This window comes from Stegostoma tigrinum, chromosome 10, assembly GCF_030684315.1.
Source record: "Stegostoma tigrinum isolate sSteTig4 chromosome 10, sSteTig4.hap1, whole genome shotgun sequence".
In the NCBI taxonomy this organism is placed as follows: domain Eukaryota; kingdom Metazoa; phylum Chordata; class Chondrichthyes; order Orectolobiformes; family Stegostomatidae; genus Stegostoma; species Stegostoma tigrinum.
In genome coordinates, this window is record NC_081363.1 from 81786853 (window position 1) to 81801009 (window position 14157).

Genomic DNA, 14157 nt, shown 5'->3' on the forward strand with positions numbered 1-14157 from the left:
TATCAACAACGTATTCTACGTACTGCTTGATAACCAAAGAACAATGCCTATCAATGTCTGCTCCTTGCTGTTTCTTAATTCCACACAAATGTATTCCACACCTTTGTTCATCCATTTCTGAGATGTTTTCCTACTAATACATGATCCCGTTGCACCTCCATCTCGCTTTTGCCCTGTGCTACATAAATGCCTAATATTCTTGAATATTCAGTTCCTAGTACCCATTGCCCAGCAGCTATGTTTCTGAAATAGAAATTAAATCCGTGCCTTCAAGTCCTCCATCATGTTGCAAATGCCGCATGCCTTCAGGTAGATTGCCCTTAACCTTTTGCCTTTTTAACATTATTTCATAAGCTGACACCATCGTCTGATATCCTCAAATGTTATACTTTCACTCACTGTCTTAGAATGGACTAGGTAGACCACCTTCATTTGTCGCTAAATATTCATTAGAAGTTCAAGTGTCAAGGAGTTAGTCAGCCTTGTGGACTTGTGTATCTGGATTCCTAGAAACCTTATTAGGGAGTTGTTCAGCTCCATTTTCGAACATAGAACATTACAGCACAGTACAGGCCCTTCGGCCCTCGATGTCGTGCAAACCTATCATACCGATCTCAAGCCCAGCTAACCTACACTTATCCAGGTACATCCATATGCTTATCCAATGACGACTTAAATGTACCTAAAGTTGGTGAATCTACTACCGTTGCAGGCAAAGCATTCCATTCCCATACTACTCTCTGAGTAAAGAAACTACCTCTGACATCTGTCCTAAATCTTTCACCCCTCAATTTAAAGCTATGCCCCCTCGTGCTCGCTGTCACCATCCTAGGAAAAAGGCTCTCCCTATCCACCCTCTGATTATTTTATATGTCTCAATTAAGTCACCTCTCAACCTTCTTCTCTCTAACGAAAACAGCCTCCAGTCCCTCAGCCTTTCCTCGTAAGACCTTCCCTCCATACCAGGCAACATCCTAGTAAATCTCCTCTGCACCCTTTCCAAAGCTTCCACATCCTTCTTATAATGCGGTGACCAGAACTGTATGCAATAGTCCAAGTGCGGCCGCACCAGAGCTTTGTACAGCTGCAGCATCACCTCTTGGTTCCAGAACTCGATCCCTCTATTAATAAAAGCTGTATGCCTTCTTAACAGCCCTGTCAACCTGGGTGGCAACTTTCAAGGATCTGTGTACATGGACACCGAGATCTTTGTGCTCATCTACACTACCAAGAATCTTACCATTAGCCCAGTACTTTGCATTCCAATTACTCCTACCAAAGTGCATCACCTCACGCTTGTCCACATTAAATTCCATTTGCCACCTCTCAGCCCATCTCTGCAACTTATCTATGTCTCTCTGCAACCTACAGTCTCCTTCGTCACTATCCACAACTCCACCGACCTTAGAGTCATCTGCAAATTTACTATCCCATCCTTCCTTCTACGCCCTCATCCAGGTCATTTATAAAAATGACAAACAGCAGTGGGCCCAACACCGACTCTTGCAGTACACCACTAATAACTGGTCTCCAGGATGAACATCTCCCATCAACTACCACCTTCTGTCTTCTTTCAGCAAACTAATTTCCAATCCAAACTGCTATATCTCCCACAATCCCATTCCTCCGCATTTTGTACAATAGCCTATTGTGGGGAACCTTATTGAACGCCTTGCTGAAATTCATATACACCACATTAACTGGTTTACTCTCATCTATCTGTTTGGTCACCTTCTCAAAGAATTCAATGAGGTTTGTGAGGCACGACCTTCCCTTCACAAAACTGTGCTGACTATCCCTAATCAATTTATTCTTTTCTAGATGATTATAAATCCTATCCCTTATAAACTTTTCCAACACTTTACCAACAACTGAGGTAAGGCTCACTGGTCTATAATTACCAGGGTTGTCTCTACTCCCCTTCTTGAACAGGGGAACCACATTTGCTTTCCTCATACTGCCATGACACATCCAAAATGTACTGGCTCACAGCTGCCAGTCAGTTCTGGTGTTTATATTTACACACACACTCAACCAGTGCTTGCTTTCTACTGCTGCCTTCTTATCTTCGAACTGCGCAGTCACATCTGCTGCTGCTATCAATTGATCTTTCCTGAAAATCAAATCCGTTTTCCAAAACAATCCGTCATTGCCGGGTAACTGTGGCTCGATGTGAGCTGCCCAACCATATTTAGCAACATTTTGCTGCAACTTTAAAACTATCTTGAGCCTTTTTTATACGTGCATTCTTCCCACTCCGAGACCTATGCCTTGGTTGCTGCCTCTGTAACTGGATCCTCCATTTCCTGACCCTTGGACCACAATCAGTAATGATAGGCGACAACACCTCCCCCACAATAATCCTCAACACTGGTGCCATGCAAGGCTGCATACTCAGTCCCCTAAAATACTCCGTGTGCACTTGTGACTGTGTGGCCAAAATCCACCCCAATCCACTTAACAATTTGCTGAGAGATTGAGCACTTAGCGGCATGGTGTAATGACAAAAATCTCTCTGTCAACATCAGCAAAATAAACAAGCAGGTTATTAACGTCAGGAAGCAGAGTGGAGGGCATGTCCCTGTCTGCATCAATGGGGCTGAGGTGGAGATAATCAAGAGCGTCAAGCTTCTGTACTATTCACCAATAATCTGTCCTGGTCCATCTATGTTGACGTGATGTCAAGAAAGCACAATAACATCTCTACTTCCTTAAGACTGAGGAAATTTGGTATTTTCCAAAGACTCTTGCCAATTTTTATAGATACATCATAGAAAGTTTCCTTTCTGAAAATCTGAATTTTTCTGAAGGATCCTGACCCAAAATGTCAGCTTTCCTGCTGCTGTGATGCTGCCTGGCCTGGTGTGTTCCTCCAGCTCCACACTGCCAAACTCATGTTTTCCTTTGTTTCGCATGCTCTTTATTTCACCTGCCACTATTCTTCCTGTCACTGGATTTACTTCCTTCTAATTTGAGTTACCTCTCAGATTTCCATTCACTGACAAGGTAGTTCAAATTCTCTCAAATTACGCTAGCAAATCTTTCTGTGAGAATATCAATTCTACTCTTGTCCAAGTTTAACTGTCCAGCTTATTCACACCGCAATGCCTCAGAAAATGTATGCCCTTCCTTCCACACTAATTCTCCAGCAACATGCTCAATTAATCAAAACTCCTACTCCTATGCTCACTAGCCCATACCACTGGGAGTAATCCTGAGATTACTGCTTTCCAGCTTCTGCTTTTTAATTTTCTTCCTAACTCCCTAAAATCTGCTTTTAAAATCTCACTCCTCTTCGCATAATTTTGTTTGTACCACTGGAATATGACCTCGGCTATTCTCTCTTCCGGAAGGATATACTGCTGCCATCACATGGTATCTTTGACATTTACTGCTGCAGACAAGGTCTGCTTGATCTCATGACTATGGAATCCTCAATCTCTGTTGCTTTTCCTCTCTTATTCCTCCCTTCTTGTACAGAATAGTCACCTTGGTGCCATTAGAGTTGGGTCTGGCTGCAGATCCCCGAGGAACCCATAACCCTCATCAGTACCTAACATAAATATTGTTCAGCACCACATATCTGGTTCTCTTGTATTAACTCAATCAAATGTGACCTACTGTACACACGTCCACATTAATATTTGGTTTTAGCTCATAGTTGTTCAAATGCTCAACCACTTTGTCCCAATAGTAGATTTTAATAAATTCCACATAGTTGATGTTTAACTGAGAATTCTGGAGTTTTATGTTCTCCACTGTTCCTTAAAACAGTGATATTGAAATTTTCTAATCCAATATCTCACATCTTAAATCTAGAGAACTTTGGAAACATATGATCGACTGGTATAAAAAATGTGAGAAAATTGTACTAATATCCTGGATTGGAAATGCTCATTTCGTGGATATTTATTTATCATGTGTTTCATTGTATTTGCAGTTGTCTAACTTTTGTAATATATTAAATTCCTTAAGTTCTTTGCCTTAAAAAATTAATGTGTCTTGTCTTGAATGTAGCAAATTTGGATCATCTGAGCGAGTGCAGTGTTGATGTCATTGACGACAACATTATTACACAGCTGAAGCAAACTGTGCACGACAGATGTGAGGGTAAGTGACTGGATAGCAAAAGAAGTAGACATGAAGGCAAAATCTTCGTTATTATTTGATTATAGAAATCATTTTTGTGTAGGTGGCTCTGAATTTGATATTTAAAAGTTGGCATTTAAAATGAAGCATATCATGGATGCAAATCATAGTCAATGCTGACAGGTTTAAGCAAACCCTCCAGTGTATGTTTTTGCCTCTTGAACATCAGTATTTTAGGGAAACAACTCTTTTGGTTTCAAACTGTTGGCTGAATTTCTATTTTTAATTCTAAAGCGAAGATTTGAAACAAGTGAAGCGCACTCTTTCTGTAAAAACAAAAATATGGAAATAAAAGTTCAGTTTTAATTTGACTTCTCTCTATTCTCCCGCTGTCTCTTCATCACTTTGATTATGTCTCGTCTTCCTCCCCATACATTTGAAGTCTTTTCCTTTGGGGAATAGATGGAAAACTACATTCTCGGACATCTAATTATTTCCAGGGCGGGGGGGTATGAATCGCATTAAAACGGATGGGATTTAAATCTCCACTGGTTGAAATATTCCACAAGAAAATTTTGCTGATTCGCAGAACAAAAATATCCTCAATTATTGTGCTAATTTGGAACTCAGACAACCGGAAAGATATGTAAGGTAGGAAGCAGAAAAATTACATTGTGACTTGGAAAGGTGCTTTTCAGGCTATGTTTAAAGGTATGATGTTGATATGCTATCGAGGAAGATTTACATGGGCTGCTGTATCAGGTTTTCATCTGTTTCGATACTGACAAGTGACTAACGAAGGATTATTCTCAAGCACTGAAGATCTTCACATTGCAGATACAAAATTTCCTTTCGTCCTTTTAGTATGTGAATGAGAAACACCAGTAATCTTGAGTGTGTGCAGAGTTAGTGTTGTTTGGTCTTGGACAATTCTACAACTTATCATTGATGTCAGTTGCATATTTTATCTAGATTTGCCAGTGCCTTTTTTGGTAGCTGTTCTTTCAGATTTATGTTTTGGTGCATGTGGCTGCTTAAAAACACTTGTAATGATTTGGGTTTGACAGTCTGAAGATTAAAGTGTATAAAACTAGCATGTAATTTAAATGTTACAATTTTCAATACTGGTTTATATAACTCAGCCTTTTTCTGTACAGAGCTGAAGAAACTTCAGGCAGAACGCTGTGAAGTGGAAAGGTAGGTTTTATATCATTGTGCTAGTTTATGTATTTTTTTCTTCCTTTTAAGATTTATCTCTGTTTTCCCAACTGTTTTATCATAGCTCAGTTTGCAGGATTGGATCTATATTTCTCAAAGTTGCACTCATTTGAGTATTAGCTTAAGCAGCTATGACTGAACTTTAATGTTTGTTTCATATCAACATTTGCTCACACTGAGATGTGAAGTATGATTTTATTTCACCTTTTTTATTTCACCTTTGAACAGATACCAGTTTCAATTTCACTACCTGAACTGAAAATTCATGTTCAATGAAGTAATTATTCACAGATTTGGGTGCAAATTTGAGTCAATCTCAATGATAGCATGGGTAGGAGAGGAAATACAATTTTTAAGGCTAAGTTTGAGGAATGTTTAACAGAGGATGGCAAACATTAGAAAATTGGTGAGCATTATAAGATAAAAGTAAATGAGTTTTTAGTTTGCAGTTGTATTAAGGTGACCTGTTTTTAAGGGTCAAGATTTTTTTTTTGAAAATGGATAGAACAACATTTCCAAAAACTGTGGTTTGAGCTAGATGACCACATAAATTACCTGGTAAGATAACTGCTGAAGTGTTTTATAACCCAGAGAAATAGAGGTGGGAAGTAACCAATAGTAAGTTTATTTCAGAGAGAAAAGATAATCCATACCAGCAGAAGTCTTAGTTTTGGCAGTCTCCAGGCCATCAGATCTAGAAGAGTCATCAGCTGTTTTAGCAGTCCATGTTGCTTTCACTGCTCAGGAAATCTAAAACATCAGGAAACAGTCTCAGGATAAGGGGGCTAATCATTTAGCATTCAGATTTGGAGAAATTACAGACACAGCTTGGAAAAACGCCAGGTCTCTTATTACTGATAATGGGAACTGCAGATGCTGGAGAATCCAAGATAATAAAGTGTGAAGCTGGATGAACACAGCAGGCCAAGCAGCATCTCAGGAGCACAAAAGCTGACGTTTCAGGCCCATCAGGGACTCCTATTACTGTTCAGTGAGTTAGTCTGTGTCTGTGTCTGTGTCTTTGTATCTAGTGAAGAGAGGATAATGGTGAGAATCATTTGGTGAATGTGCAGAATGTTGCCAAAAGGAACTCATCAGTTGAGTAAGAAATTAGAGTAGACATCGGACTGATACTTCCCTGGAGTTGTCTGTAAAGGATATTTCTTTTTGCTATTTCTAAACCTCCAAATTATCATGTACGTAACTGTTTTGTGTGATAAATTTGTTCTTTTGGTAGAAGTACATCAGTACGTTCAGTCACTAACCAAATTGTTAAAGTAAAGCTTATGGTCTAGAAACCATGGTTTTGCTTTAGAGTCTGGTTTATCCAGTATTTCTACCAGCTGGGTTCATAACCGTAACCACGGTGTTTATATGCTGAACCAGCTAGGTTTCTCTTCAGTACTAATCACCCAGGAGATTGAAGGCAGGGGATTCAGTGATGTTGAATGTCAAGAGGAGATAGATTTTATTTTGTTGAAGAAGGCATTTGCCAGTCGTTTTGTGGCAAGAGTGTTACTTACCACTAACTAGCCAACTGTGAACGTAGTGCAGGTACTGCTGCAAGCATGGATTCACTTTGATTAGCTGAGGAACTGTTAATGGCACTGAACATTGTGTAGTCATCAGCAAACACTCCCATTTCTGTCCTTGAAGAGTAAGGAAAGTAATCGTTGTGATGCTTGATGGTGGTTGAATCTATGATGCAACCTTAAAGAATGCTTAAGGACCTAAGAAATCAATGCAGGAATTGTCTCTATGGCCTGTGATAATGGGAACTGCAGATACTGGAGAATCCAAGATAATAAAATGTGAAGCTGGATGAACACAGCAGGCCCAGCAGCATCTCGGAGCACAAAAGCTGACGTTTCGGGCCTAGACCCTTGATCAGAGAGGGGGATGGGGTGAGCGTTCTGGAATAAACAGGGAGAGAGGGGGAGGTGGACCGAAGATGGAGAGAAGATAGGTGGAGAGGAGAGTATAGGTGGGGAGGTAGGGAGGGAATAGGTCAGTCCAGGGAAGACTGACAGGTCAAGGAGGTGGGATGAGGTTAGTAGGTAGGAGATGGAGGTGCAGCTTGGGGTGGGAGGAAGGGATGGGGTGAGAGGAAGAACAGGTTAGGGAGGCAGAGACCGGCTGGGCTGGTTTTGGGATGCAGTGGGGGGAGGGGAGGTCCTTCTTCAAGGACTGCAACTTTCCCCCCCACAATGGTCAAGAACACCGTTGACCGCATTTCCCGCAGCATATCCCTCACCCCCCCGCCACAACCGCCCAAAGAGGATCCCCCTCGTTCTCACACACCACCCCACCAACCTCTGGATACAACGCATCATCCTCCGACACTTCCGCCATCTACAATCCGACCCCACCACCCAAGACATTTTTCCATCCCCACCCTTGTCTGCTTTCCGGAGAGACCACTCTCTCCGTGACTCCCTTGTTCGCTCCACACTGCCCTCCAACCCCACCACCCCGGCACCTTCCCCTGCAACCGCAGGAAGTGCTACACTTGCCCCCACACCACCTCCCTCACCCCTATCCCAGGCCCCAGGATGACTTTCCATATTAAGCAGAGGTTCACCTGCACATCTGCCAATGTGGTATACTGTATCCATTGTACCCGGTGTGGCTTCCTCTACATTGGGGAAACCAAGCGGAGGCTTGGGGACCGCTTTGCAGAACACCTCCGCTCAGTTCGCAATAAACAACTGCACCTCCCATTCGCGAACCATTTCAACTCCCCCTCCCATTCTCTAGATGACATGTCCATCATGGGCCTCCTGCAGTGCCACAATGATGCCACCCGAAGGTTGCAGGAACAGCAACTCATATTCAGCTTGGGAACCCTGCAGCCCAACGGTATCAATGTGGACTTCTCCAGCTTCAAAATCTCCCCTTCCCGCACCGCATCCCAAAACCAGCCCAGTTTGTCCCCTCCCCCCACTGCACCACACAACCAGCCCAGCTCTTCCCCTCCCCGCCCCCACTGCATCCCAAAACCAGCCCAGCCTGTCTCTGCCTCCCTAACCTGTTCTTCCTCTCCCCATCCCTTCCTCCCACCCCAAGCCGCACCTCCATTTCCTACCTACTAACCTCATCCCACCTCCTTGACCTGTCTGTCTTCCCTGGACTGAACCTATCCCCTCCCTACCTCCCCACCTATACTCTCCTCTCCACCTATCTTCTTTTCTCTCCATCTTCGGTCCGTCTCCCCCCCTCTCCCTATTTATTCCAGAACCCTCACCCCATCCCCCTCTCTGATGAAGGGTCTAGGCCCGAAACGTCAGCTTTTGTGCTCCTGAGATGCTGCTTGGCCTGCTGTGTTCATCCAGCTTCACCCTTCATTGTCTCTATGGCCTGTTGAGCCACCCTGCCATTCAGTATAATCATGGCTGATCTTGAGTTCCAACTCCATTTTTCCCACTGGCATCTCTGCTTCCAATAACCTTGATTTCTCCAAGAAAACAAAAATCTGACTCTGCCAGCTTTTAACGTACTCTATAATGGAGTATCTCTAACACTCTGGAGTAGATTCCAAAGAGTCTCAATCCTTCTGAAATAAGTTCAAAAAAGCAACATCTCAGTATCTACCTGTGAATCTCCTTCAGAATCATGTAGGATTCAATGAGATTTGTTCTCATTCTCCTAAACTCCAGAGATTGTGGGCCCAATTTACTCAGCTTCTCATTTCCAGGGACAAATCTAGTGAACCATTTGCTCCAATGAAAATATGCCCTTTCTTAATTATGGAGAATAAAATTGCACAGGCTTATCCAGATTTGGCCTTACCACAGCTTTGTACAATTGTGGCATGCAGTCTTTATTGCTGTACGCCAATCCCTTGCAACCAAGACCAACATGCAATTTGCCTTTCTGATCGCTTGAGTACACAGCATACTGACTTTGATTTTTATGTATGTGCACACAAGCACGTCTTTGAAAAACATTTACAACTTTCACACTTTTTTTTTAGTTAAAAATGCTTTTCTATTCTTAACACCACAGTGAACAGCCCCTCACATCTGTCTGCTCGGTTTATCCAGTAATTCAACTAATGTTCATTCCAAAATGTACTTTTTGATTCTTGAACATTTTTATTAACACCATTTAATATTTTTTTCTTCTCAGTCAACTTGCCAAAGTTCTGAATGAGAAAGAGCTACAGGAAAAGGCTGCCAATGTGTGGGATCTAAAAGAAGAGTTCCAGGAGTGAGTACCAAAGCAAGTTGATATCATAAGAAATTAGAACTAGAGTAATCTGTTCAGGCCCTCGGGTCTGCTCCTCAGTTCAATACAATCATGACTGATCCAACATTCCTCATGTCTATTTCCTCTTCTTTTCCTGTAACCCAACTGATCAAGAACGAGTATATCTCTGCCTTAAATGCACACAAGGACCCTATCCCCACAGCTCTCTTTAGCAAGGAGTTCCAAAGATACTCAACCCTTTGAGAGAAGAACTTCCTCCTCAAATCATTAAATTGGTGCTCCTCTATTCTGAGACTACGTCCTCTGATCCTAGACCCTTCCATAAGGGGAAATGTCATCTCAGCACTTATCATGACAACTAGAATTCTAGATGTTTTAATGAGATCATCTGTCATTTTTCTAAACTCCAGTGTGTAGAGTCCAAATTTGTTTTGCCTCTTATCACAAAGCAGTCTCACTATACCAGGGAACATCCTAGTGAGCCTTCTCCAATAAAATGATACCTTTCCCTAAATGACAGGACCAAAACTGCTCACTACTCCAGACATGGCATCATCAGCACCATGTACAGTTGACTTCCCTGCTGTTATACTCCAAACCCTTTGAAATAGGGGCCAACATTCCTTTAACCTTCCTGATTGCTTGTGCACCTGTGTGCTAGGTTTGCATTTTGTGTACAAGCCCCAAGCCCCATTGTGTTGCAACTTGCTGCAGTTTTTTTCCATTTAAATAATATTCTATTCTTTTGTTCTCCCTTCCAAAATAAACAACTTGACATTTTCTCACATTATGCTCCGGTTGCCAGTTTCTTGCCTACTTACTTAACCTATCATTGTCTCTTTCTGTAATTGATTTCTATTCCTCTCAGAACGTGCCTTTCCATCTATTTATGTCTACAAATGTTTGGCAATGGTACTTTCACTTCCTCCAAATCATTAATCTATATAGTATAAACAATTATGGCCCCGGCAATGTTTCCTGTGGAACCCACTGACAACCTGACAAAGAGCCATTATCCCCTCTTAGTGTTTCCTGCCCATGAAACAATTCTCTGCCCATGCCAGTATACTTCCTCCAATACTGTGAGCTTTTATGACTTAACAAGGTGTACAGCTGGATGAACACAGCAAGCCAAGCAGCATAAGAGGAGGAGGAAGGATGACGTTTCGGGCCTGGACCCCCCTTCAGAAATAGGGGAGGGGAAGGTTGTTCTGAAATAAATAGAGAGAGAGCGGGAGGCAGATAGAAGATGGTTAGAGGAGACAGACAGGTTAAAGAGGTGGGGAAGGAGCCAGTAAAGGTGAGAGTAGGTGGAGAGGTAGGGAGGAGATAGATCAGTCCAGGGAAGACGGACAGGTTGAGGGGGCGGGATGAGTCCAGTAGGTAGGAGATTGGGGTGGGGCTTGAGGTAGGAGGAGGGAATGGGTGGGAGGAAGGACAGACTAGGGAGGCAGGGACGAGCTGGGCTGGTTTTGGGATGCGTTAGGGGAAGGGGAGATTTTGAAGCTTGTGAAGTCCAAGTTGATGCTATTGGGCTGCAGGGTTCCCGAGCAGAATATGAGTTGCTGTTCATGCAACCTTCGGGTGGCATCGTTGTGGCACTGCAGGATGCCCAGGATGGACACTTCGTCTGAGAAATGGGAGGGGGAGTTGAAATGGTTCATGACTGGGAGATGCAGTTGTTTAGTGCGAACCGAGCATAGGTGTTCTGCAAAGCAGTCCCCATGCCTCCGCTTAGTTTCCCTGATGTAGATGAGGCCACAACAGAAACAGCAGATGCAGTATACCACATTAGCAGATGAGCAGGTGAACATCTACTTGATGTGGTAAGTCATCTTGGGGCCTGGGATGGGGGTGAGGGAGGAGGTGTAGGGACAGGTGTAGCATTTCCTGCGGTTGCAGGGAAAAGTGCCGGGTGTGGTGGGGCTGAAGGGGACTGTGGAGTGGATAACGGAGTCCCAGAGAGAGTGGTTCCTCCGGAAAGCAGATAAGGGTGGCGAGGAGAAAATGGTGGTGGGATCAGATTGCAGATGGTGTAAGTGTCGGAATATGATTTGTTGGATCCGGAGGTTGGTGGGATGGTACGTGAGGACGCGGGGTATTCTGCTTTGGTTGTTATTGGGGGGAGGCAGTGTGAGGGATGAGTTGCGGTTATTATTGTGGTTGAGATGTCCTCAAAAAGCTACAATAAATTAGTCAGACATAATTTCCCTTTCATTAAATAATTCTTACTCAACCTCATAAGATTGTTATTTTCCAAAAGCTTTTCCATTACTTTCTTAATAACTGATTCTGATACTTTTCCAACAATAGATGTTGGTCTAATAGGCCTACAGTTACCTTTCTTTGCCCTCCCTTTTTGAATAGAGGTGTCACATTGGCAGTTTTCCCATTCCCTGGGACTTCTCCAGAAACCAAGGATTTCTGGAAAATTACAATCAATGCACCCATTATCTCTAGCTACCTCTTTTAGGATCCTGGAATGCAAACCATCAGTGCAAATGGAAACCATATACAAACTTACACAGATCAAAACTGGAAATGACACTACTCACTATAATGGACCAAACAGTATAAATTCCAAGTGGAGTAGAATAACAAGGCTTTTTGTGAGGCTCCACTGATGATGTTACTTAGTATGGTGATGGAACGTCTGAATGAGAACAAGCCAGCTCAGGGAGCAAGACAACAACCTCATCTGTTTAACTCCTCTGCATTTCCTTGTTTCTCAAAGCTATCTCCCAGGTTGATTTTCTAAAGGGCCTTTTTTTTTCTATATTTAAAGAAGCTGTTATTGTCAGTTTCTTTATTCCTTGCTAGTTTGCTCTCCATAATCTTTATAGTCTTCCTTTGCTGAACTGTGAATTTATCCCAGTGTTCAGAGGCTGTCCCTGACTTTGGCTTCCTTTTTATATGCTTTATCTTTCAACTTGAATATTCACATTAACTTCCTTGGTTAACCATTGTTGGTTTATCACTCTTAGAATCTCTCCTCTTTACTGAGATGTATTTTTGCTGAAAGTCATGAATTCATAAATGCCTGTGACTGGTTGCTTACTGTCATTCCTGCCCAGTTCACTCTTTTTAGCTAATTCATTCTCAGTTCATTGTAATTCTCGTTAAACGTAGTTGTTTCCAACATAAATTTTTCACTCTTCCTCAAACCAAATATTGAATTCACTATGTTATGATCACTACTTCCTAACAGGTCTTTTACTCAGGCATTTACTAAACCTCCCTCATTGCCACCTATCTTGTATCTAGTAACAGGTAATCAGAAGCTGATTTTCATGAAATGAGAACTGTGTCTAACTATGTTCTAAGTGGGGGAAAAGAAAACCTGTATTTCTCTCTGGCACCACATCACACTGATGCTTTCCTCCCTGGTAAAAGTTCTTCAAGGTAAACCTGTAGCTGGAAATCTGACGAATCTTAAGCTGATCTTCTTGCTGCCTTGCTATAGAAGGGGAAAGTAGCTTGCAAAAATTTTCAAGTAAGGTATAGAGGGGTGATCTTTAATTCGGAGCCTGGATACTGCAGCACAAAGCTTAAAAGGAATAACTAGCTTTAGATTTGTTATTATAGTTGTAGTCCTCCCCACTTAAATTATGGCTTTGTTAAACAGAAGGCAATATCTGTTTGCATTTAAATGTCAGTTTAAAAGATGCTGGCATGCCTTACTGATGACTTCTCAACTCAAATCTGAAATCTTTCTTCTAATCTAGTATAATTTAGATTATTATCTTTTGATTGTTTTAGCCAGCTTCTGTTCTTCCAACCTTCATTAGCTCCTTTATGATAGGGAAGGTGTTATATTATACGCCTGAACACTGCTTGATGTGGTATAATGGCCAATTGAACTCTCCCTCTCCTTTTCCCGGTCAAAACCATCTGTACTACCCTGATTTCAGCCTTTCACAGAGAGAAGATTATTGCCAGTGAAAAGCCTTTTGTATCCAAGATGGACAGTGATTGAAAAATGTGGAAATGTCAAATTTGAAAGAAGAACAAATGAAATGTAAAGAAACACTGTTCTCTGTAACTGGTTGGTTGTTTTGCAAATTTGGCATTTCCTTAAAAAAAATTGCTTCTACAAAACCAGTGAGAGCAAAAGTAACCCTTGATTCATCAATTCTTTTCTCTCGGCATCAAGCTTTGTTATCAAACAACCAGCCTGATTACTATTTTGCCTCATTCCTTTGAAAACCTGAATTCCTGCTGAAGTTGTATCTCTTGCAGCCTGCGTAATGCATTAATATATCTGCAGTTTCTGAAAGATGTTATTGGTGGCATTGATGCCAACAACTGCCCATATATAAAAATATTTCTTGGTTGCAAAAAAGTGTGAAGTTCAAAAAGCACCAGATAAATAAAGAAATCTTTTATGACATTGACAATGAAAATAATCTCTTTAAATGTACGCTCTTCTATTTTGTACCAAAAGATTCTCTTATTGGTAATGAACGTAATGCAGTAATAGTCATCATTAATATCAACGGGAAACAATTTTTATACAAAACTTCTGTTAAAAACATAAATGGAATCCTTTTAAAATGAATGGCTACACCTTTTCACTATTTCTGCTCAGTTGGAGTTTCCAGTCACACTCATATAGAACATTACAGCACAGTACAGGCCCTT

The 14157-nt window shown here is 41.9% G+C and overlaps 1 protein-coding gene across 3 annotated transcripts in view; it reads left to right on the forward strand.

Annotated features, from left to right (window-relative positions):
• Window positions 1–14157, forward strand: part of knl1 (kinetochore scaffold 1) — a 96080-nt gene that overhangs the window by 66756 nt on the left and 15167 nt on the right. For all 3 annotated transcript variants that reach the window (XM_048538389.2, XM_059649308.1, XM_059649309.1), the window contains 3 exons: window positions 4018–4110; window positions 5247–5286; window positions 9436–9516. In XM_048538389.2, coding sequence (XP_048394346.2) covers window positions 4018–4110; window positions 5247–5286; window positions 9436–9516 — 214 coding nt within the window. The remainder of the gene's footprint in view (window positions 1–4017; window positions 4111–5246; window positions 5287–9435; window positions 9517–14157) is intronic.